Source organism: Formica exsecta, unplaced genomic scaffold (assembly GCF_003651465.1).
Source record: "Formica exsecta isolate Colony F162 unplaced genomic scaffold, ASM365146v1 scaffold323, whole genome shotgun sequence".
Classification (NCBI taxonomy): domain Eukaryota; kingdom Metazoa; phylum Arthropoda; class Insecta; order Hymenoptera; family Formicidae; genus Formica; species Formica exsecta.
This window is the reverse complement of record NW_021850487.1, coordinates 204,857-232,446: the sequence shown is the minus strand read 5'-3', so window position 1 is coordinate 232,446 and position 27,590 is coordinate 204,857. Positions and strand designations below refer to the sequence as shown.

At 37.8% G+C, this 27,590-nt stretch overlaps 1 protein-coding gene across 2 annotated transcripts in view; it reads left to right on the top strand.

The window, feature by feature from the left end:
- Positions 1-14,067, top strand: part of LOC115238159 (frequenin-1) — a 43,192-nt gene extending 29,125 nt beyond the window's left edge. For both annotated transcript variants that reach the window (XM_029811747.1, XM_029811749.1), the window contains exons 3-8: positions 8,615-8,639; positions 8,905-8,953; positions 9,240-9,329; positions 10,019-10,097; positions 10,894-10,982; positions 13,097-14,067. In XM_029811747.1, coding sequence (XP_029667607.1) covers positions 8,615-8,639; positions 8,905-8,953; positions 9,240-9,329; positions 10,019-10,097; positions 10,894-10,982; positions 13,097-13,264 — 500 coding nt within the window. In that variant the 3' untranslated portion in view covers positions 13,265-14,067. The remainder of the gene's footprint in view (positions 1-8,614; positions 8,640-8,904; positions 8,954-9,239; positions 9,330-10,018; positions 10,098-10,893; positions 10,983-13,096) is intronic.
- Positions 14,068-27,590: the final 13,523 nt, after the last annotated feature.

Sequence of the window (27,590 nt, the reverse complement as noted above, 5' to 3'; positions counted from 1 at the left end):
AAATTATTGTATAATAAATATATAATAATTACGGTATCTCTCTTAGTCTGACTCCTCCTCTTCGACCTGTCCGGCATGGGAAACTATTAGCGTTTTCGAATGAAGCAAATTTGATCGCTTTGAGAGCGATTAAATCCAATTTGTCATGAATATATGTTTGACCAAATAAGTTTTAAGAGAATTTGATTAATATAAATATATGATATACATTAATAATATAACTAATATAAAGTACATCTCCCATTTTTGCTGCTATTTTGGCTTTAAAGCACAAGATTCTTTGCCCCGATTAATCAATCAAACGCTTACTTGAAATATTTTATTGATTAATCTAATAATTTAAGTACTCCTAATAATCAAGATGATATTCCTAATATATGACGTCTTTAATCGGTCTCAGAACGATCAAACTTGCTTTATTCGAAAACGTTATATGTTACCGCCGGCATAGTTCCTAGGTTCATTAGAGTATAGTACAAAGTTAATATAATTAACTAGTAATATAAAATATAATTTGAAATATGAAAGAATTTATTACATGAAATTATATATATATACACGAAAATGTCCAAAATATTTATATGATGCAGAATTCACTATTTTTAGATCAGATATAGCTGATAAGTAATGATTAATTATATATTTGATTAATGATCAACATGCAATTACAAAGCTTATTAAATTTTATATAATATAAACTATTATGACCAGAAGAATTATTAATAAAATTATCGATTGTTTTTTAATTGTAGAAAAAAATACTTGGTCTACTGGCGCATTTTGCGTAGATTTTCAATAAAAATATTCGAGAAAAAGTAGATGAAGCTTCGATGTAAATTAACGATTAAATCACAAAATAAAACGCGATTTAAAATTTGAGAAAAAAACGCGACGGACAAATAAATCAACGATAGCCATAATATTCGATTCCAATATGTATATATGTAATTTTTGGAACAATTAAAGGAACGATATAATTATTATATACGAAAATGTTTCGACGGACATTTGAAACGCATTTTTATAATCGCGTCTGTAATAGGACATTTATGAATATAGAACCTACTGCCCGATTTATTTTCAAATACGTGATTTTATGCAAATTTCGCGATTGAGAATAAAAATATTATTTATAATAAAATACATGCATCGCGTTATTGTAGCTAATATTAAATGTGTGAATACAAATAATTCTCGGGTACCAACTGTTCGAGACAAATCGAACCCGATAACAGCGAAATTAAAAAAATATTTAATTTGAATACTTTGCAACACACATAAAATAAATCAAAATAATATCAAGCATAATTATTATAATTCTAAGTTATAATTAATATTTTGTTGTTGCATTTAAATACATTAATTTACCGATATTTCACTGATATCGAGGTACCCATTCGATTTGTCTCGAAGTTTTAAAGTATACGCACATTTTACATTTTGTGACATAATATTTAAAAAAGTATAAAAGTTTTTTGCAACAGTATGTTAATTTGCGCATGTATTTTATTATATATATAGAATGGTATATCTAAAAACTATCCTTTAGCAAATTAAGACAATAATAAATTAATATTAATAATGATGGAAGAACACTTTTAACGAAGAGAAAGAAATATATTTTCTCTTCAAAAATATTATTTAAATTAATTTCGAGATTTGACATCGAAAAGACGTGTGGCAGTCGTCGTTGAGTTACTACCAAAAGTATTGCTTCCAGAAATCGCCAGGAAAACCTGGGTTTAATTCCAATCCTGCAACGAATATTCCTAATTTTCAACAGAGCACCGAACTAGACGTCGCGGATGGATCTTACACAAGAGCCGACAAGAAATAATTCTCCACGATGAAAATTGTTTCGACTCTTCGCCGGTACGAACCACGCAACTTTACTAACGTTTACCTGACAAGAGGGACAGCGATAAGGCCCCTTAGCTAAGACAGCGATCGCGTCCAAGAACATGGAAAAAACCCGGTGTTTTTAGAACGTAATTAATTAATTAATTTAATGAATATTTAATTCCGACGAAATTCATAAATCAATTCATCAATCAAATCAAAATCAAATCATGATATTTGAAATAATTTACTCGCGATTCTGCAGTGTCGAAAGCAGTCGTCAAATTTTGTGAACAAAAAGCTAATATTTAATCGTTAGCTTAACATCGAGTCTTCATATTTTTATTCAATAATTTTTCTATTAAATATTAGAAGAATTAGCGATATCCGTGACATTTGTAAAGTTTGAAATACAATTTCCCGGATTTATCAACAATTCTTTGGTATGAAAACACAATCTCTTAGCTTTAATGATAATATTCATAAATATTTTTGAAACAAATAATATACAAAAACTAAAAATTAACAAATATATTAATTTAAAATTTCTATTGTACTGTCATTATATATATGTTCTTTCGGTAAATTTTCGTGTAATTTACAAAAAAAAGGAAAATTTACATAATTTATAATATTATTACATATATAATTTATAATATTATTACATATAATATTATTACATTAATATTAATACAATTATATAATTACATATGAATTACAATTATAACATATATAATAATTACAATTAATTATTGGACAATCATAATTAGAGTACAATTTACAATTAATGATGCTATCAGTATCAAATGGATATATCCGATATATCGAATAATGTAGAATCTACATTGTAGATAATTGATACCAGACAGCATTTACTTCGAGTTCAACATTACATAAATTTATATAACAATAAATATATATACAAGTTTAAATATATAAAATAAAATGTAACACACATATGTAGTACACTTTATTTTGTACATAATAAATATATATACAATTTTTTATTTGTAAAAAAGGTGTAGCATGCCATTTTTGAATTTTTTTATAATTAGTTTTAATTTTTAATTTAAATTGTAAAAAAATTAATAATTTTAATTTTTCTACAATTTTTTTATAATTAATTTTCACTTTTTTAATATATTAAATTGTAATATATAACTGTAATATATTTTAATTGAAAAAATCGATTAAAAGTTATTTTGTTTAATCTATTCTAGCCCATCCATTTTGAGGCAACCGATCTATCTACAATCTACAATTTACATTTGCTACAATCTACAAATCTATGAATCCGTTACCTCAAAATAAAATAAAGTTCATCACTCACCGGCACTGATGCGCAACAGCGGAGTTGTTGGTCTTGAGGCTACGTTGTCTGTAACATACAAATATAAAGTCCAAATTATAGCAGCGTCCAAATTATAATTAATATTTCGTGCGGAATATTTTATATACGATGCATACAATACTAAGAAGCTTTATATAAATATGGAACAATTTTATAAATTATAAAAATACTTTTTTTTCAAATAGGAACTTTTATAGGATTTATGTAAAAGTTTTTCTTTTTAATTTTCTCTTGTTTAATTCATTCAAATAAAAAGACCGATTTAATGCGCGTATGCGATTTTTAACAATTGATATACAAATAATAAATACTCACCCTAGGGTTGCTCCGCCGGTGCAGGATGCCTCTCCTAGGAGATAGAAGTCCAACGCGAAGACGCGACGACGCGAAAACGCGAAAACGCGAAAACGCGTCGCATCGTTGCTCGTGCGGCACGATGACGGCAACACAATGTGCACAATGTGCGTTCAACGCACAAATGCGCGTGCCACATATGAGCCATTGTGCGACTCGTGGCAATGCTGTGCTGACACGCGACGCGAAAGACGCGAAAGCCGTCCGCGGCACGATGACAGCAACGACGACGCTGGGTACTTGTTTTCCCCTTCACAGTAAACCTTTATGACGCTTAGGACATTGTTAATTGTAATAATTAAAATAATTATGTGTCGATAATAATCGCGATCACATTTAGAAAAAGAATTTGACAAGATACGAAGCGTTTCGCACTATTACTTTACTGCTCGAGTGTCGTCGTGCGAATGATAACAAAGCCGAAGCACGTAAATATTAGCGCGCTATTGTTTACGCCGCCGAGAATACTATTGTTATGGATAATTCGGTGCCGAAATATTTTACATACTATGACGTATATATAGGCGGAATATTAAATTATACAAGTATTTTAAATTATAGATCATTTATTTAATAAAAGATTAATATATCACGAAGCTTATCGTTATGTTAATTACTCGGACCTGCGATTCGACTATTTTATTATGCTTTCTCAATTCGAATCATATTTACTTTAAATCGTCGAAAAGTCAAACGAAAAAGAATCAGACAAAATATAACTAAACTTTAAGTATTTTTAAAGAAATAATTATTGCTTATAAAGAGAGAGAGAGAGAGAAAGATCATGACAAAACAATAATTTACAATTTTGATTCTCGTCACTTTGATTCTTCATTAAATGTGTATATATCACGCGAAATACGCGCCTTGAGATTTATCGTTGTGATATAATCACGTATTATTTAAAGTATGTAAAAGATAATTAATTATCAATTTTAACAAATGATTTCCCGATACTTGTCGCGTTTAGCAAAGGAATTTGACGGAGCGTCTCGCACTGCTACCTTACTGCTCGAGTATCGCCGTATGAATGATAACAAAGCCGTGATACATAAACAATGTTTACGCGCGTCAATGTTTACGCCGCCAAGGCCGTATACCATGTTAGGTATTGTTCTAATTAGCTACCGAAATATTTTACATACTATAAAATATATATGCGAAATATTAAATTATATAAGTATTTTATTATAGATTAATTATTTATTAAAAGATTAATCGGAAATTATCGTTATATTAATTATTCGACTTTGCAATTCGATCGTTTTGCAGCATGTTCTTAATCGAAATTATATCTAGATCGTCGAGAAGTCAAATGATATAGCATCGTGGACAAAATGTATTTGACTATAAGCATTGTCAAATAAATAATTATTATCCGTAGGATCGATGATATCGAAGGATCGTAACAAAATTTATAATTTTTATCCCTAATGCTTCGATTTTTATTCGCAATAATGGATTATCGCCCTTTGATAAAGATTTATATTTGCAATTATTTATATTCGCAATATAGTTTTGTGTCGCTTATTAAAAGTAAATTAATCGTTAATTGTAATAATCATACTAGTTGCCATCGCGTTTAAAAATAAAATTTAAGAATATACAAAGCGTTTTAAAGTATATTTTAAATTATGATTAATTATTTATTAAACAATTGATGTACGTTTAATTATCGCTTTCTAAAAAAGGCGTAAAACCTTCGAACTCGAATATATCGAAGCGTTGAAACCTTTTTTCCGTGATTGGCTGTCTCGTTTGCGCGCTGCGATTTGCTCCACTCGTGTTATTTGCAACTGTCAAATCATGCGAATTTTGACAGTTTGACAATTTGTGAAAGAAAAAGTTAAAGTTATGGAAAGAAAAATTTTAAAAATTGAAGAACGTCCATGAATAAAAGCGCGCACCTGTGTTATTTTAATCTCCTAAAATTGCAAGTGATTTCCCCAATATTTTATTGCAGCGATTAAATATGCACGCGCGCGCGTACCGTAATAAAATAATTTTTTATTTAAACGATAAATACACACGGTGATTACAGTCGCGGCTAATCTTCGCTCCCGAAAAGAGAAAATAAATATAATAGATATATCGCGATTTAATTAAAAAGAGTAATAAAAATCGATTAACAGAAAACAACTCAAGCTTTCGATATTATGACATTTCTTTCGAGCTTTATAGGCGGATCACATACGTGATACACGATCGATACGCATACGACATACGGCATTGAAGTAGTGCGCTGAAGTCTCTCACCTAATCCTCACTCCGCCCAAAGCTGCGCGAAGCGAGGTCGTTCTTTCCGTGAACGCAGTACAAAAAAGGCGTGAAACCTCGAACTCGAATATATCGAAGCGTTTTTTCCGTTTTTCCGTGATTGGCTGTCTCGTTTGCGCGCTGCGATTTGCTCCACTCGTGTTATTTGCGACTGTCAAATCATGCGAATTTTGACAGTTTGACAGTTTGTGAAAGAAAAAGTTAAAGTTATGGAAAGAAAAATTTTAAAAATTGAAGAACGTCCATGAATAAAAGCGCGCACCTGTGTTATTTTAATCTCCTAAAATTGCAAGTGATTTCCCAAATATTTTATTGCAGCGATTAAATATGCACGCGCGCGCGTACCGTAATAAAATAATTTTTTATTTAAACGATAAATACACACGGTGATTACAGTCGCGGCTAATCTTCGCTCCCGAGCGCGTTTATACGAATTAACGCGATAAACTGAATTATCATTTAGAGAGGCGCACTTTTTTCCGATCGGGGACGTTGCTTTCGCAGGCAAAAAGATATCGAGAGATTTAACGGACGGGAAAAGGGAGGAAATGGTCGACGGAGAAAAAGAAAATGCAATTTAGTCCACATAAACCCTAAGTCTAGTGGACGAGTAACTTCGGTCGATTAAGCATTTTTGATCCTCAAACCAATTACCGGATTCGAATATATCGATGATGCAATAATATTATATATCCTTTTCATATTCTGAAATTATTCATTGAAGCGAACAGTCACAAAACGACTGCCATTATACCGCTGACACATGCGCAAGTGATTAATTAAACGAACATCGCGAAAATCAGCGACGACTTACACGTCATTTAGAATCTCCATCACAAGTCAATCTGATAAAAAACGAAAGAAATTCTCATTCCCATTAAAACGTCAAGCGTTTTTCGAGAGTTGCGTGACTCGCTGCTACACCTTTATACATGCCCCGATCAGACTCTCTTGATTAACGAAGGTTTCATGTCGGAAATGGCAAAATGGTAGATCATATTTGAGATTAAACACGAAATTAATGTCCCTCGAGATACGTGTAATACTTTTCACGAGAAGATATCGCGCCGAAACTGACAGTTAACAGCTGATCGATCGGCCGAGCCCCGAGTAGTGAAAAGTCGAGAATAGGACAATATCCCGAACGATATCAATCGATTTACATGGATATCGTGTACCGCACAGACTACAATGGTGATTCGAGTTTTAAATGAGCTTTTTCTTGCGGCGTCGCAAAACCGCGGAGTCACGAACACAATGGAATCGTTTCGCCGACGATACTTCCAGCGCGAATTTTACTTGCATCGTTATAGAAATATTTTAGCAGTCCACCGCTCCATCAATTTTGAGAAATAACGTTTGGTCTGCGAGTTTGCGCGATAATCGCTAACGATCTGTTTCGCTTAATTCTCGATATTCGACGAGAGCCAATTTCTGCGAGCGTATCTAATGGAATAAAAGTGATTTGATTTTTTGCGCAGATAAAAATTCGTTCACGAGATTCGCTCGAAAAACTTTTCGAATATTCTTTCCGGCGAACAAAAGAGAAACTGTTCTGATAATATTCTGATTAGGCAATTTCTGATAAAGTCACGTGTATTTTCCGAAACAGTTGGAGCTCTTCTCATAGGAGAGAAGTTCGCTCTGCACTATTCGTAAAAGCTAATCGTATACTCGGGGTGACGCAAGATTACCATATAAACCACAAAACTCTTCTCGTTCTGTCGTAGTTCTATCGACCCCGAATGTTTGTCCTTCGCCCTTTACCCTTTGCCCCATTCTGCCATAACACATTCGGCTCAGCTGACGTAGGAAGCAAAGGGCTTCCCTCACGACACGTGTATTTGACAAAGTAACTATCATCTGGTTATCAATTAAGATAAAATGTCAAATGTCATCGTTAAAAGATTTTATCGAAAAATTCTTTTGATAAAACCTACGCTTTAAAAAGTATGTTGAAATCTAATTGTGCAATTTTAACGCATCGAATCACACTAATATCTTCCATTTTTTATCGAAAAACAGACGCTTTGATAAATGTAAGCGCTCTTTATCAAGTTCAAGAAACGAATCAGAGAGACGCGACATAATTGCCATTCGTTACTAGCTAATCTTCCTTTTCTATTTTGCCGATTCTTTTCTTCGATCGCAGTAAAAGAACGTCGAGTAATCCGTTCGCTTAAATACAAAGATTCGAGGGAAAACTTTCGTTATTCCAACAGCAACACCGTCTTGGGATTGCCGTTATCGATTGTCTTTCGCGGTGATATTCGTGTTTGCCTCGCTCGGATAAATTCAATCGATCGACCGAATCGTCCTGCATCGTTCTTTTTTCTTTCAATCCATCACTTCTACGATCGCGATACATTTTTATTCCATGTCCGAAGTAAAAAAGGACGACGTTAATATTCGGCTCTTCGTCCTTGGATTGACATAACAAGGAACGATACCCGCGCAGACCCATCCGCATCCGCATCCGCCGTATAAAAATTTGATCGTTTTCACGGGACAATCGAGTTTTTCAATGAGACACAGTATCTCCGTATTGAATTTACCGAGAAAATCCCTCGTGCAATAAATCACACGGCAGTTGATACGAGCCTGGCAAGCACCGGAGAACAATAAATAATTCTCTCCTTCCCTTCCCCCGAGTTTCTTTCTCCGCGACTCTTTCCGTCGCGCTTTTTCTTACCGAACACTTTTCACGGGCGGAATAACTCAATCTTTCTATTTACGTCGTGTGGGCGAATAATTAATTGCCTCTCCAAATCTCCTTTCTTGTTTCTGTTACAGTCACCGAAAAGGAGATTCGTCAATGGTAAGTTTCACCCTAGGAAAGACAATGAGCCATTATCTGAACTTGTACAAACTCGGACAGGATGATTAAAGATTTCGGCGATAGCTGAAAAAAGATAATTTGTTGACAGAATATCGTTAATTTAAATCTATGTCAAATTAAGATAAATAGTTATTAGAACAAATAGATTCTCGAGAAATTATTTCATAAATTATTAACAACGCAAAATATTGCATTTTTGCTTTGAAAATAATTATTTATATTAGGACTGCTTTATATTATTTAGGCACAAAGGATTCTTAAAAGATTGCCCCGATGGATTGCTAACAGAACAGGTATGTATATCTACGTCAGAATATATTAAATGCATTAATTTTCTCCTTCTCTTTTGTCTCATTTACCAAAATTGCTTATGACGGAAAATAAAGATTAATAAAAAATTTAACGTACGGACATTTTCAAACTAATATGAATAATTGAATATATATTAGCCTATAAAAAAAATATACACATTAATCACACGCCATGTGGCAACAACAGAGGAGGAAAGGGTTAATCACCCCCAAATAATCAATAGCGAGTAAAAAGCTCGAGATATGCACAAAGCTCGCGTGATTTCAGGGGTTTATAAAGATCTACAAGCAGTTCTTCCCGCAGGGTGACCCGTCGAAGTTCGCCTCCCTTGTCTTCAGAGTTTTCGACGAGAACGCCGTGAGTTTCCTGTCACGTGTGCACACATCGTGGCTTTCCACAAACTCTCACGCTTCTCAAATTTGCGTTCGTCATGTCGGCGATTGCGTGCAGAGGACTATCACGCGATGCACTTTCAACCATATCTTGCTGAAATTATTTTTCTCCCCCGTCGCTGTCGTTGCCCTCGCAACGTCTTTATTGCCGCGTTTAACTGCCGATTAAGCATTTATTTAGTCTGGCATTAGATAAGAATAGGTTGTTAATTTACATAGTAAATCGTACGCTGAACAAATGCTCAGGGTAAAACTGAGACAAATATGAATCAAGCCGAACACGAATTGATCGCGATGTTTAATCAGTGCTGGCTCGCTTTCCGAGTAATTGAGTGAATATTTCTCGCCGCAAATCGACTATCTCTATCGAAAATATTGAAAGATATTTGAGACAGAAATTTTTCACGGATTTCTCTCGCAAAACTACTCGACTTGCGAGGTCTCGAGAGAAGATAAGGATATTTCAGAGAGAGGAAATTATTTGCACAGTGTATGATAGTTATTAGATTTAACTGTAACCCGGTTGCTGTTTGTCTTTGAAAAACGCGATCGGCAAGTAGTTTGCGATTCTCGAATAGTTTGCGATCGATAGGAAAAAGCATCTCGCGTGCGACAGCCGGGACAAAATAAGGAAATGTCGGATTGTTGTTTCAGGACGGTACGATAGAATTCGAGGAGTTCATAAGGGCGCTCTCGGTGACGTCACGCGGCAACCTGGACGAAAAGCTTCACTGTGAGTACCTTGTTCCTGATCCCCCTCGAAAAAACTTATCCACTCGAATTTTTGGGAGAATTCACTCGCGAGTTATGTTGTTTACCCACCTACTTTGGATACATGACGCGCAATCGCCGAGATCTCTCTATGTATATCCCCCTATTTGATTTATTCAAGATAGTAGAAGTCTCGAAAACTTAAGTCATCCAACTTTATCTGAAAAAAATAAAAAATGTCGCCGTTCCCAACTTTTCGTGATTAAACCGAAATTATTAATTAAAAGAAATGGATCTCAAAAATAAATTGCTTTTGACATTTTTTTAGAAAATTTTTGATAAATTTTTTCGATCAAATTAAATTTAATTACATCACGAGATTTATTTTTTACTTAATCAAGTAATAAATACATATTCATATTTTCTGCAAAAATTTTATTTCGCGGAGAAAGGACATTCGGGACACTGCGAAGAGAATTACACATAAAATTCGAGACGAGCTATGAAAAATGATCATCGCAATGCGAGACGATAAAGGACGAGACTCTCTCGATTGTCTTCTCCAAGAGAATAGCTATCGATGAACGATCGCAATCTGAACCAGAAGTGAACAATATAAGATGTATAGCTTCGCCGAGGTTATCACGATCGCGAAACTATATCGTCGCCGGAGAAAACTTGCAAGCTCGCGAAAGACAGAGGAAAAGTGCACGCGAAATGGAGTTTCTTCGAACAAAGCGCGCTTTCGGACATCTTCCCAGAAATTCAGTCGCAAAAGTCAATAGCGTTTTTCTTCCCCTTTTCTCGTTTCTTTTCAGGGGCCTTTCGTTTGTACGATGTGGACAACGACGGCTTCATCACGAGGGACGAAATGTACAATATAGTCGACGCGATATATCAGATGGTGGTAAGTGTATCTTTTTCAACGTGCTTGGCCCGCAAAGAAACCTTTGACATGAAACAAATTCCATTGCTCGCATCTCGATTTTGTTAGTCTCCCTCCCTCCAACCCTCTCGAAATAACAGAGACCTCTAGACAATCACAAATTCTTGGAGAAGAAGCTGTTATTAAAAATCTGATAGTATAAAGATCAAAGACAATTTATTAATATTTTAATACTATATTACTTAATTGCGTGTTTCATTTATTGACAGCTATAAATAAAATCGTTTACGGTAACATAAGATTTATATGGCTGCTTAAAGACTTGTTCGCTGTAATGTAATCGTAATCACTGGCGTGCTCAATATCAAGCTAATATTTTATCCCAACGAGCGCGTTATATACGTGTAACCTAGCGGAAGTTATAATCCTCTTGTGCAGCTTCCAACCGGCGAACTGCAAGCGAGTTAACGACACAAGCTATAACGTCACCCATCCTCGCTGCTGCTCGTGACACAAACGCGATGTACGCGGCACACACAGAAAAATATTATTCTATTGCTAAGTGAAATGATTACTCAGTTTACTTTACTTCTTTCAAGTAACAGTTATCTTTAACAAAGAATATTTTCTTAATAATAGTCTTAAAATAGACTTATCACAAATTTTAGAAATATCAAATATCATGTACTCAAAAAAAGTAAATATTTTCTTTCGAAGAATATTATAAAATTTTATCGAAGAAAAGTCAGATATGGTTAATTTAATGTAAGAAAATTTATTAGATCAGAAAAATTTAATGTATTTCTTTCAATTATATAATTTAATATTCTTGATTGAAGTATTAAATTTATTAGGATTCAGAATATATTTTGAATAAATTTGATGCTTATGATGAACTTATAATAAATTTGCGGATATATGAACTTATGAAATACTTGAAACAAGTAATATTTACTTGTATATAGTATGTATTTTTCTGTGTGCATCTTTGAAGTTACACGATGTTACCCCCTATTACGCAATACTCGCTATAATCTTTCCGCATATTAACACTTTAATCGTTTCATTCCGGACGACATCATCGGGCGTTGAATGGGCAGAAAATAATGTACTGGCGGACGTGCACTTCTCCCGGAAACAGGCATTACCCAACGTAATGCCCGCGTGGTCTAATTAAAGCACCGATACTAAACAAGGTCGCGCACGTCCGGGGTGATTGCGCACTTTCGGGCCAAACTTTCCGCGTTACTTCCACCGGGACGTCAACGAAAAACTTCCGTGGAACGAAATCCCTCTCCGGAAGGATCAGGGATAATATAATACGTCGACACTCTCCGGGTGTTGTTTTGCGCGGATATTCGCGCCCCATACAAATTTCAGCGTAAAATTCGTTGGAGCGTGACTGCGGAAAGTCCGTCGCGCGACAACGATTCGCCATTAATCACTTCGAAGTCTCGTTAATATTAATTTCAAAGAGAAATATATACAGTGGCGCGTTATTATGTGTATATATCCGCGGGGCGGGGGGTAGGGGGCGGGGGCTCACGCATGGTAATCCATAAACATACGGGTTGCGATCGACAAAAGCGGACGAACGGAAACTTTATACGTCGACTTTGAAACAATAAACGCGATTGGGAGCTAAATGCAACCGATAAAGCCAAATTACATTATCGGGAATTAGCGGTCGATTCAATTAAAACTCGCGAGATCAAACGAATGCGTTAAAAGTCAATATCTCGCATGGTGTCCATAATATAAACCAACATGCGGCAATAAATTCGCCGCAATAAAATAATAATGGATAGTGAAATTCTATCTCTCTTTCTCTCTCGTGTCGTCGAAACGGCGATAAAGCTTCACGATAATAGGAATTAAGTTCTCTGTATATTAATTTTCGCATTTTTAGAAACGAAAATTTGCAAATAAATTGTTCGCGAGTAAATTTTCTGAAATAATCTCGCTGACTCTTTTTAAAAAAATGCACGTTATTTATAGATTCATATAATCTGTAATAAAAAAAGTACTTTAGCTCGCACCTTCTCTCTAGTAAGGGTAACATGGCAATTTGGAAGCCCCATTAAATCCCGTCGATTAATTAAATTCCAAGGGGAGAATAACGTCGGATGTTACAGGGACAGCAGCCGCAAGCCGAGGACGAGAACACCCCGCAGAAGAGGGTCGATAAAATCTTCGACCAGATGGACAAGAACCACGATGACAAGCTCACACTCGAGGAGTTTCGGGAGGGTAGCAAGGCCGATCCCAGGATCGTTCAGGCGTTGTCCCTGGGCGGCGAGTAACCCTCATTCCCATCACGGACGGCACACGACCCTTCGGAATCGGAAGTCTCCACGCCGTCGTCGTTATCGTAATTATCGGCGCGAGCTGGGCGAACCGCTCGTCCCGATAATCGGCCGATGAGAAACAACCCTGAGAAAAGGCAAGTTCACATCCGCGCGGTTTGGCATGCACGTATAATAGAATAGGTAATAACGCGAGCGTGAAAGGCATTCGAGATGTAGAGATTTGCGACTATTTTTGAAGAAATCTCTCGTCAAAGAATTATAATTCTCTCTCTATCTCTCACTTTTTTTCTACTTTCTATCTCTCTCTCTCTTTTTATCTCGCTCTCGGAGAAGATCGGTTCTCGTTCCCCGTTGGTGAATCGATCCCTCCGTCTTCATTAATGCTCCGATTTCGAGAATCTCGGTGCTAATAAATAGATGTTTAGCGTTCAAATAATCGTAGCTTTCAAGGAGACTGGACGTGACAAATTACATTCTTAACTAGAGAGCATGCAGGACTTCGATATGAACAAATTATTAGAGTACGAACGATGAAGATATATAAATTACGAGAGGGTAGGAGCATTCGCTCTCGCCTCGAAAGAAATTTCTTTTGTCGCGTTATTCCTTCTCTGCATTTTCCTTATTCCGTCGACAAAGCAACGTCACGGTAATAAGATAACGAGTAAAATTCAGAGAAGACACTCAACGAGCGCGACGCTCGAATTTCAACGAAGCTCACCGGCGTTATTTCCGATTATTGCAGCGCGGTTCTAGATTCGGTAAAAAAAAAAAAAAAAAAAAAAAAAAAAAAAAAAAAAAAAAAAAAAATGGGAAAAAAACGGAAGGGGGTAGCAAGGAAATTGCAGCGGGGGTAAGCATTCAAATGCAGACCCAACTGATCGCGCATTGTGCGACGTTGCGTAGCGGGTACGAAGAAAAATTCCAAAGTCGCACAATGAGCACGTACGTATTTCAACAATACCGACAAAAGAATCGGGAAGCGTGCAATTTTATTTTGGACGATGAATAGCGCAATAACAACGAGAAAATGCAATTCGTCTCTATTCTTCTGTATACTCTTCCCCCCTTTTCTATTTTTACGCAACGCGCTTCTATTAAACATTTTCTCGTCATTCGATCAAGAGTATAAATATCGCGATATGTTTGGGGACATTTATATAATACCACTTTATATAAGATCGCTACCTTAGAAGCCGCTGTCGATTATTCATTTTTAAATGTCAAAAAAACGATGTCGGGTATTAACGAGCGTTGCGTGCCGCTAACTAAAATTGCACCAGCAGCGATTTGATGCCCGGTCGCACCATTTGCGCGTGCAAGTGATTTCTTAACGAATTGCGGCGCCATCGACTCGCTTTGCGTAACCACGGCATTAGACGGCGTGGCAAAAATTCGGCGATACGGGGACGATGACTAAGCAAAGAGAGAAGATGGATAATGGCAATCTACTATTTTCGATATTAATGAGTGTTTTACGTCACTTACGCGAGCGACCGACCGTACAATTTATCCGCCGCGGTGCAGCGTATCATCAATAGGATCTCTGCCGGATTACAAAACGTGAAATCGAAGAAAAGCGCGGGGAATATAATTAAAGTAAGTATGGAAGAACGATATACGCTTATCTCGAATCGCAAGAAGCTAAGTTATGTTATTATATTAGTCGTATTTCGCAGAATACGCGCCGATAATGGGATATTTTATTAGAAAGTGTACAAATATACAATTATAAAGAAAGCGCGACTAATGAAAATAATGAATGAGATTATTAAATATGAGTACCGCGTTGCAATAACGATCGACCGTCGAATATTAATGAGCAAAATTACTTGGTAGATCTCTTAAATCCACGTGCTTTAATTATAATCATCGACACACTCTTGATGCTCCACTTCCGAATTTCAACGATCTAATTTTCATTCAAGATGACTCGAGTAGAATAAAACTTGCGATCGATAAAGAGAAGAGTACCTGGCGTCACTTGGAATAGGCACTTTTACCTAGAATAAACTAATTAGAATTACATGAAAAACAACTGGGAACAAGATTGAAAGAGCACGCGGTAATCTGTATTTTTCACATAATAACGATCGATTAATCATCATTATATAATGTAAGACGTGCTCCCATAAAATATTAAAATAAAGTCAAAGTAAGAAAGGCGGAAGGGACAGAAATATCAGATTGAAATAAAGCGAAAAGTGATTAAGCTAAATGAGGGAAAGATCGAGCTCATGGGACGGATCTGTCTACATTAGGCGAATATGATTAAGAGAAACGAAGGAGAAATAATTTACGTCGAAAATTTGATTCTCGATTGACACGATTGATTGTCTATAATAAAGCGAGACACAGAGCGAATAGCGATAACGACTTGCATTTAGTTAGTAGAGAGCGCCCACGCGACGTGACATTATTGGTACACGGATTTATCGGAATTTCAGATCTCTCTCCTATTCTCCGATATTAAGGAGAGCGTCAGATGTTCGTCGGATAAGAGCGGGGAAAATCCATCGCGACAGAGCGAGACAGCCAAGGACGATTAAAGGGAGTAGGTAGATAGGTGGAAGTAGGTATGGTAGACGCGCCAGACGTCTCCCGGATCGATCCGCTTATAACATTGTGCGTTCCAAATACATAGTCGAATGAGTGCAAACTTACGGGAAGGACAAAAGAAAAAATGTTGGAGATAATCGCGCGAGAAGGGGAAGAAAATAAAGAAAAGCGGGAAGAAACGCGTCTCTTATAGATGCGAAACCGGACGAGGATAGATTCCACAATAAGGAGATCCCGGGTGGCGCGGTCATAAATCTTGCACGGTTCATGCCCCCTCGGTCAGCCCTTTTAAAGAATAAACCGACGTTTACACACGTGGGGGCGGATAAAAGTTGTCGTCGCCGAGGAAATTGGAAAAACATCACGCGAGAGAAAGAGAGAGAAAGCAAACAACGATGGACCGGTGGCGTACGAGAGATAACGGAAAGTTAAATAAGGTCCGAGAGGGCGGATCGCCGACGACTTATGAAAAATGCAAAAGCACTCGATCCGGTGCCGCCATGCAATATACAGGGCGTTGCTGTCAAAACTGCACCACAATGCGCCTGGCTGCACTTTCGCTGCGCAAAAACTAGGATTCGGCGAGGCTCTTTCGGAGACGAGGTCTGCGAAGAGTCTCGGTTCTTATTCAATGACGCAGTCTCCCTTTCAATCTTCAAATTTCGCGTCGCCCGGAATCTTAGACGCAATAATTAAAATTGAAACGAGAAATCCATTCATCTCGGATAAAATAAATATGAATGTGCAATCGTTAACGAGCGAGATTTAAAATAAATTTACGACATATGTTTTTAAAACTTACTGCCGCGGAAAATTAACGCGTTTTGCGTTAGCAAAGGAAGAAAAAGAATTAAATTTGCAAAGGTGAATAAAGAAAGAGATTCCTTTGAGAAAAGCTGAAATTCAAGGTACCATTTAATTTTCAAAGCGGGGTTTCCATCTTTTTCTATCTCTGCATCGTTCGCTCTATTCTACGACTGGATAAATGTAAAGCGGGAAGAGATACGAGTCAACTTACACAGGAATGAGTCTGTGACAGAGAGAAATGCCGCATAACTGGCAACAAAAATTCACAAGCCCGGAATATCTCTAGAGATTTAAATGCGACGTTACGAGAGAGAAAAGCGTACGTTATTGTCCCAAATAACATTCGCATATATATATATTTGACAAAAATTTTACGCACCCGATACACATTGCGTAAAAATAAGCACGACTGACATAATAAAACGATATTTGACATATATAAGAGACAAATATTAAAGCAAAATGTATTCGGCAAATTTGCAAAATAAATCATCCGACTGTTAAATCCGACTGTTATCCCGCGTGATTTACAAGATTTAAGAACCTTTATCCATTTCGTACACGAATATCAACGGAACAATACAATGAAATTGCATGAATCTTTCGGTCTTACCGTTTGTTCTTTTTTTTTTTTTTGTACACTAAAAAGCTAGCGCAATATGTTCGATATGTTTTTCGTTCATTTCAGCACTCTCATTTCACGCTCGAAAAGCTAAGCAGACCTGCACCGAGTTCTCCGCATACGGAAAATTACGAATGGTTCGCCTAATATTGATATTGCGATATATATCACTTTATCTCATGCGCAGCTATCCCTTTTCTATCCGGCGAAATGAAAAAACGCACTAAAAAAATTGTATTCTCGAAATATATATTTCATAAATCTTCTTAATAAATATTTTTAATAAATAAGGATATTTCCTTCTTTATATAATTTTTTTTTAAATAAATTAAGAATGTATTAAATTAAAAATATATTTTTAATTTGTGACAACTTTAGCGACAAAATTCAACCTAACGTGCAATGCATATTGGTACGTATAAATAGCAAATGTCCATTTGTAAAATTATTTTTTGTTATCATGGTTAATGATCTTAAATATTAAATAATATAATAGTAAAAAAACATTCTTTTAGAGGGAATTATTATAAAGATAAGGGAAATATTCTTAAGATGAGAATACAATTTTTTCGGTGCGAATATATCGAAATTCTTTGCATAATTCGTCGCGACGAATTTTCTCCGCGCCATAAAAGTGCGAGCCATCCATATTTCCTTATCTCCGCGTATCGCGACGACATGTCAGGCTAATTTCTTTTTTATCTTGCCGTGCCAAATCGGCGACACACTCGATATTACGAGCGTCCCGTCCGTGTATCTCTCGCGCATCCCCGTCTTCTCTTAATTTTTTTAGAGAAACTCGCTGTCGCGTCGGCTCGCCATAAATTCAAGGCGCGCGTGCTCGCGCCTTAACGTCGTTCCACCCCGACGGGGTTTATCCCTCCCACCCGTCTCTACCAGCATTCTCGCCTAAGTTCTCACGTGGCTAGAATTTCAGTGGCCGTTCGGCGGGATAAGTCTATTTCCTGGAATAAAACTTGAACGACGGCCAAAGCGCCTTCGGTTCTCCAGGCGCTCGAAACTCATTTACCACGTAACGTACATATATATTCGACGACGATGTTTTTCACAGCTCGGGGCCTCCTTATTCCACCGCTAATTTCGTTGCCCGCCGACTACTAGTTGCAGATTTTTCCCTCGCCCGAGATTTACAACTGCCTGAAATTTGAGCTATTCTTTACTCCTTCCTTTATTTTCCTTCCTTTAGTTTCCATTCGCAAAATTCCCGGGCATTTTTCATCATCCCCCTGTATACCGAACATATTTTTCTTTTCACGCTTGCTTTACCCCTTCCCTTAGTTATTTTATGCGTTTCTTTATCGAGCGATGGCCCGCAGAATGCATAGAACCAGCAACAATGCGGTCAGCGAAGTAAAAGCGCGGCGATAATAACAGGGTGGCGGAGGAAATTCCGGGATATATGTTTGCATACTTAATATCTCAGCAGCCAGGAGCACAATGATTAATTATACCTACGATAAACTCAAAAACCATTACGTCCTCGACATTGTGTTTGTTCGTAACTTCACTGGTAACCTCAGTTTAAAAATTCATGTCCGCATCCGACACTCTCCTCGTCCTTTTCTCTCTCAGAATTCCAATAATGATGATATCATTTCTCTCATTTATATATACGATTTCAAAAGATCCTTAAAACAAACAATACACCGTGCAAAGCGAAATTAGCATCGCGATCGTCGCGCGACCTACTCGCGCAAGCAAATATTAACCATTCGCTTGTTGTACCATTCGAGGTGACTCGAGGTCGAAATTAATCATAAGACGACGAAAGGATCGATATATCGGAAACTCGTTGAAAACGAAATACCACGCCCGCGCGTTCGCAGCAACATCGCGCCAATCCAGGTATCAATCACTCGTTACAGACCGACGTGTCCCACTAAATAGTGGGCTAGATAGCCACGCCAAGTGTTTACGATACACGGATACTCGCGAGAGTTAGGGGAGACACGCGTGTCCTCGGCGAAATGGCGCGGACAGGCATTTTCTCTGCGTGACAGGCATCGCGAAGCGGCTCGATATTGGCAAACTTCCCGACTGTATCTTTTTCTTCTTTCCTCTATTTTTTTCCGAGAAGCTTGAGGTAGAGTCGCGCCGATAGAGAGACGGTATTGGCAAATATCATTCGGCGAGATACATTAATATTATTACCTGCGATTCGCTTCCAAAAGCCCGCTCGTTCGATTGCGACTATTGACCGCGATATTCGCTTACGTAATTTTGCAGGTCAGGGATTATGACGCATCGCTTCTCGAGAGAGAGAGAGACCTTTTATCAATCCGCGGGATACGCAATTAAGAGTCCTCGACGCGTACGTCAATATCTTGTCTTATATGATTCGAATGAAGAAATTCAAGTGTTATTGAACGAGAATTACTTGCGAATGAATTTTCAACAGCATCTCTATTAATTTGCGACACAATAACGATGAGCGAGTGTAGGACGGATAAAGTGGACGCGGGATCATCAATAACATGCACAATAACATGGACTTGTTGACTCGGAACGTAATCGTAAGTAAAGGGATATTTTTCTCGATGATATCGCCGACGTGAAACCCGCGTCCGTCTCTCGAGGATTTATGTGTCATGTTTGCGTCGATCGGAATTTTACGTAAGTAGATCGCCGCCGCGGAACTTTCTTGTATAAGGATCTTACGTTAAAATCCCCAGACAAAGTCGCTCTCCTTTTCGTTCCGTCATCCGAGTAGTAGACTCGAGTTTTGCTCTCTCGCAAAAGTTGAAAGTCGGCGAAGCTGGTAACCGGATAACCGGATAGTAATCGGGCGCGAGTTTAAGTCGTTGCGTCGGAGAATCGATCTGGAGAGTATTCGGGAATAGTAACCCTCTTTCGAGAGCGCTCACGTCTGAGCAGACCGAGTGATACTCCGATCCAACGGAAATATCGTACCGTAAAGGCCATTCCGAAACCCAACGCTCCCGATACTCGCTCAATTGAGAGAATTGCTGCGCTAACTTTCGCAATGTTACGAACTTTACAGCGGTGTCAGAGTTCCGCTCCAAATCGCGATCGCATCAGGAAATTTGCCAAGCGCCTGGGGTTGTCCATGCTCACAATACCTTCATCCCACGCAAACAAACAAATTGTTATGAAACGCCACGCAACCTCAATGCTTTTGATATCTACCGTTATTCTTCGCATTTATGTCCCGGCCAGGTCTTTACCTGTCTACAAGTCACATTACGAATATGTCGTATTATATGTATACTTTCCACCGGCAGAGACAATATTTATAAATCCAGGAAAAATCCTTTGTAAAAGCAATAACGGTGGAGAAAAATATTTCGAGCTGAGATGCAGAAAGTTGTGACGAGACGTAAAATCGAGCAAATGTTGGCAAAACGCCACGCAAGAAAGCGAAAGAGTTTGGATGCCGGCTCAAAGCAGGCAGTTTGCGGATCCGTCTTAATTGTCACGTGCGGATCTGCCTTTAATCACTCTCGAGCAACAAACAAGCAAAGACGAGCGAGATGTTATCCGCGATGTTGACGCCCGCGGTTCGTCTCGAGAATTCTCCTAACACGAATATAAATATTAGCAAAGATCAACACGTGTCGTGCACGCGCATCAGACTTTAGCGGAGCTCGCAGCAACCCCATTTAAATAACGACTATTTCATGACTCGTATTTTACACCGGTGAGCAAATTTACCCACGTCCCGGTGCCGTGTCGCGAAGATTTATTCGAGAACCCGTCATCAGAAATGTGAAAAATTTCATGATATTATTTCTCGTTTTCCAGTGCCTCGCTAATAAACGTCACATAGTTATACTACCGTCAAGAGTTCAGTATTTTATTCTTTTTTATTCTCAAGTCTTCATAATTCTCAAACACGATTTAGGCGTTCAAATTAACGCAGATATTTCATTTTATTGAACGATCAATCCTTGCATAACTTAATAAGTGAAAAGTTTAACAGAATATTTATGTGAGAATCCTAAAATAATATATAAATGCGGCGGCAATTAAATTATGCAACAAGAAATGATTGATCCAAAAATATATTCTTCATCGTTCGTACGCGTAGATTTATATTCTTCGACAAATATATTAATATTGTTACCACACTACAGTATGTAAAAAAAAAAAAGCTCCATGAAAAATAGTACCTAAGGAAATATATCTTGCAATTTAGAGAGGATTCAATCTTATCACAGTCGCTTGACTTACTTGTGCATTTTCAGTCTCTTACTTTGAAAGTTACTCGCACGTGGAACTCTCCGGATGAATCGTCAGCTCGTTATTTTTATGCTTCTACGTTACAAAGGTACTTCAAGGTAAGACTTTAAGCTCCCCGACTTCACATTACTATCACCGTACTACGTAAGATACTACATTCTTGCTGACGACACTCTACTTCGTAAGACTTTACAATATTCCTTGCGATTATGACTTACGTGCGTGCTTGCCACGCGGAATCGTGGACGTGGCTTGAAGGGTTGCATTTTTTCGTATCATGCCTCGAGCATGTCCTGTCTCTGACAAGTCGGAGCGAGAAACTTTTCGACGAGAAAAGCGATTTTTTTCTTTTTTTCTACGCGGAAGACAAGTTGCCAAGGCGAGAAGCCGTTGATAGCCGGTTTCGTTCGCTCCGACCTGTCCGGAAAGAAATGGATGCGACCGCGTTTAAAGTCCGCTTCGAACGCGGCCTGGATATCACTTGAACTCTAGCAATAATCGTGGAACACTCTGTTAGATCGTGGCGGAGGTTTTTAAGCGCTGTCGAGCGTTAAGTGCTGGTTGCACCAGCATCAGTTAGCGTAAACTTAACATTTTCTCTCTGTCTGCGCGCAGAGTTTCTTGTAAATTTTCCAGCAAAGTTTCAAGATCGTATACTCTGATAAACTTGGAGAATATTGAAATTTTGTAAGTGCTGGGAATGAAGCGAAAGAAAAGGAAATCAAAAAAAAAAAACACTACGTGCCTGCTCCAGGCGATGTTTTCCAATCTCTCTACGTTCATCTCGGCGCATCTTTCTCTCGCGAGCGACCACCCACGCCAAGTGTCATCGTTAATAATTAGCAATTAACAAGCTCGAGCGCGTGACCGAGGTGACAAAAACACCGATGCAAAAAATACAATAATAAAATCGCGATAAAACCCTCCCCGGGGTCATTGCGTAACTATCAACCCGAGATAATCATTCCATTTGTATTCGTTAAGCGTGCTTTGCATATTTATTTGAGCGAGAGCCAGCTCGCGCGATAGAATACCTGGGTTGCAGCCCGTTTGAGCAGCTTATTCTTTACGATTTACATAATTTTAACCGCTCCAAACCGACTCGATTCCATTTCGATTTTACGCTAATGGCTGTGAAACAAGAGTTCTCAATTGCAAATTTAATTCACCGAACAGATCTCCCGACGTCACATTTATTCGTCCTCGCAACCGTTTGTCGGCGTATAACGTAATATCGGGCCAGCTAGATCCTTGAAGCGCGTTACAGTAATTAATTTAAAGCTGTTGTCCCGGTAATGGATTTAATTTCATCGTATTATGACGAAAACGAGATATTGGTCATTTCAGCTCAGATGGCCTTTCCCGAGGATAACTCTACTGCAATCCGGCACGGCTTCCGCCTCTAATTTGCGACAAAGGTTCTGACGCTACCCGGATGTCGGGGTGGGGGAGGAGGGAGGGTCAGAGAGATACGCAATCGAGAGAAAAGTCGTCACAAATCCGCTTCCGCCTCTAATTTGCGACAAAGGTTCTGACGCTACCCGGATGTCGGGGTGGGGGAGGAGGGAGGGTCAGAGAGATACGCAATCGAGAGAAAAGACACGTTTTTCAAGGATGAAAGCCGACGGATCCGTCGCAAATTCGCGAACTATTATACCCCCGTCCACGGAATTGCGCCTCTTTAACTCCCGAGATTTCGGAATTTTTATCGCCGTCTCACGCGCTCGAGAATACGATCCTGTGCTTTCAATCGTCGTATCGCGGAAACAAATGGAACGTTTATGGTGATTAGATCCGATCGATTCGACGCAGAGACGGTTAGACTCCCCTGGTGTGTAACAGTTTCCGAGACTTGCATACCGTATATATCCGGCCTTCATTCGCTTCGGTATTTTTATTAATGGGTTAAGGGAGATAAATCTGTTGCAGTTTTACGTGCCACGAGGACATTTGTGAAGATTAACCTTCTATAACCCATTTTCTGATTATTATTCAGCCACTCTGATTATATTACTCCTGCGAAAAGCGTTTGATATCATGAAGGTACACGAATCACAATAAATCTATCACGATAACGTGAGTTATAGAAGGTTAATGTAACGAGAACATCTATACGATTATGTAGAATGCCTTCTTACTTCTTTCATTTAACGAATTCTCCCATCACTCTCGAGTCAATCTTTCTTAGCAATAATAAATCATTTTAACAAGCGATTGTATTTTTAAATTAATCCCCAAAAATCCAAATTTCTTAATTAATTCGAATAATTTCAATACCTATTTTAACATCATTTTAGACACTTTATTGCTAAAAAAAAATTATTTTACGTTAACAATTAAAAATTTATACAAATAAAAATATGTTATACAATATCACACACATCTTCTTTAAAAATACATAAATTATATAGCGATGAAAGAAATCGTAGATGAAAGAAGCAGCAGTTCTCTGTGTACTTAAGTTCCCCTCTTATTTAAGTGCCCGAGTTAAATACACTATTCCATTGTAAGGATGCAGAATGTAAATACAACGATCAATGTTGTAAATTATTTATATGTTTCCTTCGATAATCACATCTGAGGACAAGAGCTCTAGAAGACGATAAACGTAAAGGAATTGCAATGGAATTGAACAGAGATACATATTGGAATATAAGTGCGTTAATTTTTTTCCAATATTTCTCTCCACAATTACCTTCTCTCTATCTCTCTCTCTCTCTCTTTCTCTCTCTCTCTCTCTCTCTATCTCTCTCACTCGTTTTACGCACCAGTGATCTCGAAAAGTGGACTTTTCGATATGCTAATGTTAAATCGAGAGAAAAGTATATTCTACTATAGTAAGATTATTATTCATAAGCACTGCGAAGTACGAGGAGGCTACTCTAATGTGTACCGTTGTACTTATATCGCTACTTGTACCGCTACTATTATCGCTAGTATGTACTCTTACGCTAACTATATATATTGTTACTATATTTGCAGCAACGTGCGAAACTTTTCCGTCTAAAAACATAATATACACGAGAGGCACGCCCATATAAACACACACACACACACACATACATACATATACATATTATACATGGACACGCGCATACATACCCGAACATTGCATCCATTCGGCGCACACAGGAGGAACACGAACAGTGACACTTAATAAACGTCAACATCATTGTTTTACGAACTTTCTGTGATAATTATTAACAATCACTAAATACGAAGAGAAACACTAAATACGGAAGTGAAGAAAATGGAGAAGATGCGAGATGGCGGAAAGTCAAACGAGGGATGGGAAAAGGCATGTTGAGACGATGGGGGAGGAGTACGATGTTTGAGAGATGGGACAAAAAAAAAAAAAATAAAAGGGCTTGTTAGGTGATATAAAATTATTGTTCCGTAGTTTGTTGTACGCGAACGATGATCCGTTAAAGTGATTGCAATTGCTCTGGATTTTGCAAACGATAATGTGAAAAGATAAAGAGGTAAAGAAGCAGAGAGCGAAGGCAACAAAATAACGCGACCTCGAGACGTTGCTCGGTTATCACAAAAATCTAAGCGCATTGTTATTTTGTATAGTCCCATGCGTTTTTTCTAAATGACGAGACATCGTGACATGCGATATAATGGTGATTAATAAAAATAACTTCAAGCACACCAGACGACTTTTCGTATCTTTCGAAACCTGTCTTCTTGCCCGTTCTCTTTCAGTTAAATTACCCGACTTCTTAAACATGCAGTCCACGAGCTTCATTCTGTTGGTAAGAAAAAATAAAAGTCTTTTTACATATACTTCTTTTTAGATATATATAAAATCTATCTATATTTCTATTCTTTACTTATCGTTTTTAATGTTGTGTAAAGAGCTTTTAAGTCGCACGCACGAAAAGAAATATTAGTATTTAGAAAGAGAGAGAACTCTAGAGATAAAAATAAAATTTTTCTGTACATAAGATAATTTAAAGAACTCCGTTCGCGCACAAGACTATCACAAGCAAATATTAAATGACATCTAAGCGATTATTACGAAATGCATTCCGCGGACAACGTTGATGCCATATTTATGCAATATTATAAAATTAGTTACAAGTCTCTCTTTCTCTCTCTCTCTCTCTCTCGTGAAAATATGTTTCTGTAAAAAAATATTTTCCTTAGAATAATAAATTCCTAAGAATAATTTATATTTAATAGGTAAAGAAATATCCCGCGCTTGAACGCGAGATATCAAATAATCAGATATCTCGTGAAAAGTCGAATAACGCGGGCGTATGTAACGAAAAAAATAAATAAATAAATAAAATAATAAAAAAAAGAATATTAGCGTCATTGATCGTGGATGACAGTATCCGCGTTAAAAGCGATCTTGCAATATCGCTCTCGCGGATTCAACTCCGTCTTACCGCTTGAGCCGTCGCGAGTGCCAGATGCAGCTCGTGCAGCTCATCCGCGCGCCGAACGTCCTCGTTCAGTGCCCGTATTCTGAATCGAATCTCCTGAATAGCCATCTCAGCGATTTTCACTTTCAGCCGCTTCTCCTCGGTCTGCAACATAATCGTTCCCTGTAGAGTCGCTGAATCTTACAATCTTATAGCCAAGTCGGCGGAATCGCGTACTTCCAGTCGATGCAGCACCAATCGATAATCCAGCTCGTCCCGCAGCTCCGATTCGAGAAGATCGTTCGCATCTCGATCCCATAATCCCACATTTGGAATACGCGATCTCGCGGTGTCGTTCGCGGCTTCCACGTCCAAGTCGTTTTGCGGATCCCGCAGCGATGCAGTCGCGCTCTCGTGAATCTTGGATTCATCGCATCTCCCTCTGCAGCATATCGTATCCCGAATGTCCCGGGTATGAGAGGCGGCGAAATCCTCCGCCGGCAAATCTTCCCTGCTAGTTGCAGGAAAGATGCCTTTCGCCTCCGATTCCGAGCATGAAACTTCACTTCGCCACGCGAATTTCGACGGTGGAACGGTAGATTCTTTCTTCGCTGACTCCAATTTCCGGCGCTTTTCAACTGCATTTTCCCTGTTACTAATTACTCCGTCGTGATTATCAGTCTGTCGGGGTTGCAGCAGGAAGCAGCGTCCTTTTGTCGCGACTGCAACGGCCGGGAAAATGGAATGATCGTCGTTCTTGCGTTTCTTGCTCGGCGATGCAGCTGATGGTTGAACAGAAAGATTGAATTTTTTTGTTGCCGCGACACGCCAGCGATTTGTCTGTCTGCAATTTCGACTTTCTTGCGGTCATTTTATTCGCGTATCATGTGAAAATGCATTTATTCAAGCACAAAAAAAAGCATGGATATCTCTTTTCAATAAAATAAATTTCCACCAGATTAAATTTAATCGCATCGCATCTATTGTCAACGATCAAAATTGTAAAAACAAAAAAGACAATAAAAGTAAGAATAATTAAATAAAATAGTAATAGTAATATAATAAAATAAAAATAATTATTATTAACAATTATTGATCGTTACATTAACTTTACTAGAACGCACAATCGGCAAAGAAAATCGAGAACCGTAGAAATTAAATTAAATTCTATCACCTGAAGCGACGGAAACGTTGCTTTGAAAAGAGGATCTATCTAGCTGCACGTCGCCCTCGCGTTTTCTTTTCGACTGCTGATTCCGGTTGAAAAGCTCGGAAGTTCTTTCGGGGCAAATCACCGATACGGTTACGCTATTGTCCATGGCATCGGTGTTAGACACTACCACGTCGGTGCCTATTGGTTTTTCCGACTTATGGTCTGTCACATTCAATGACTTTGATTCGTCATAAACCTTACTTGAAAATCTTTTTTTCTGCGACATCTCCGAGCTAGATTGATTCTTTCCAAGTGAATCTAAATCTAAAAATTATATAGTACCCGTTAACAAAAGTTTTTTTTTTATACAATATAAAATTTGTGAAAAAAAATAATCTATATGTACGTTTTATGAATAAAAGGATTATAATTTAAATTTTATAAAAATGTCAGAGATATGAATCGCATAGATATATCGAAGAACGTATATGTTCGATCGGATAAACGATATAAAACGGCGAATGGCTACTTATAAAGGTTCCTTTTACGCGGTTGATAGCCATACGAAAGTCTAAAAGGTTCGTG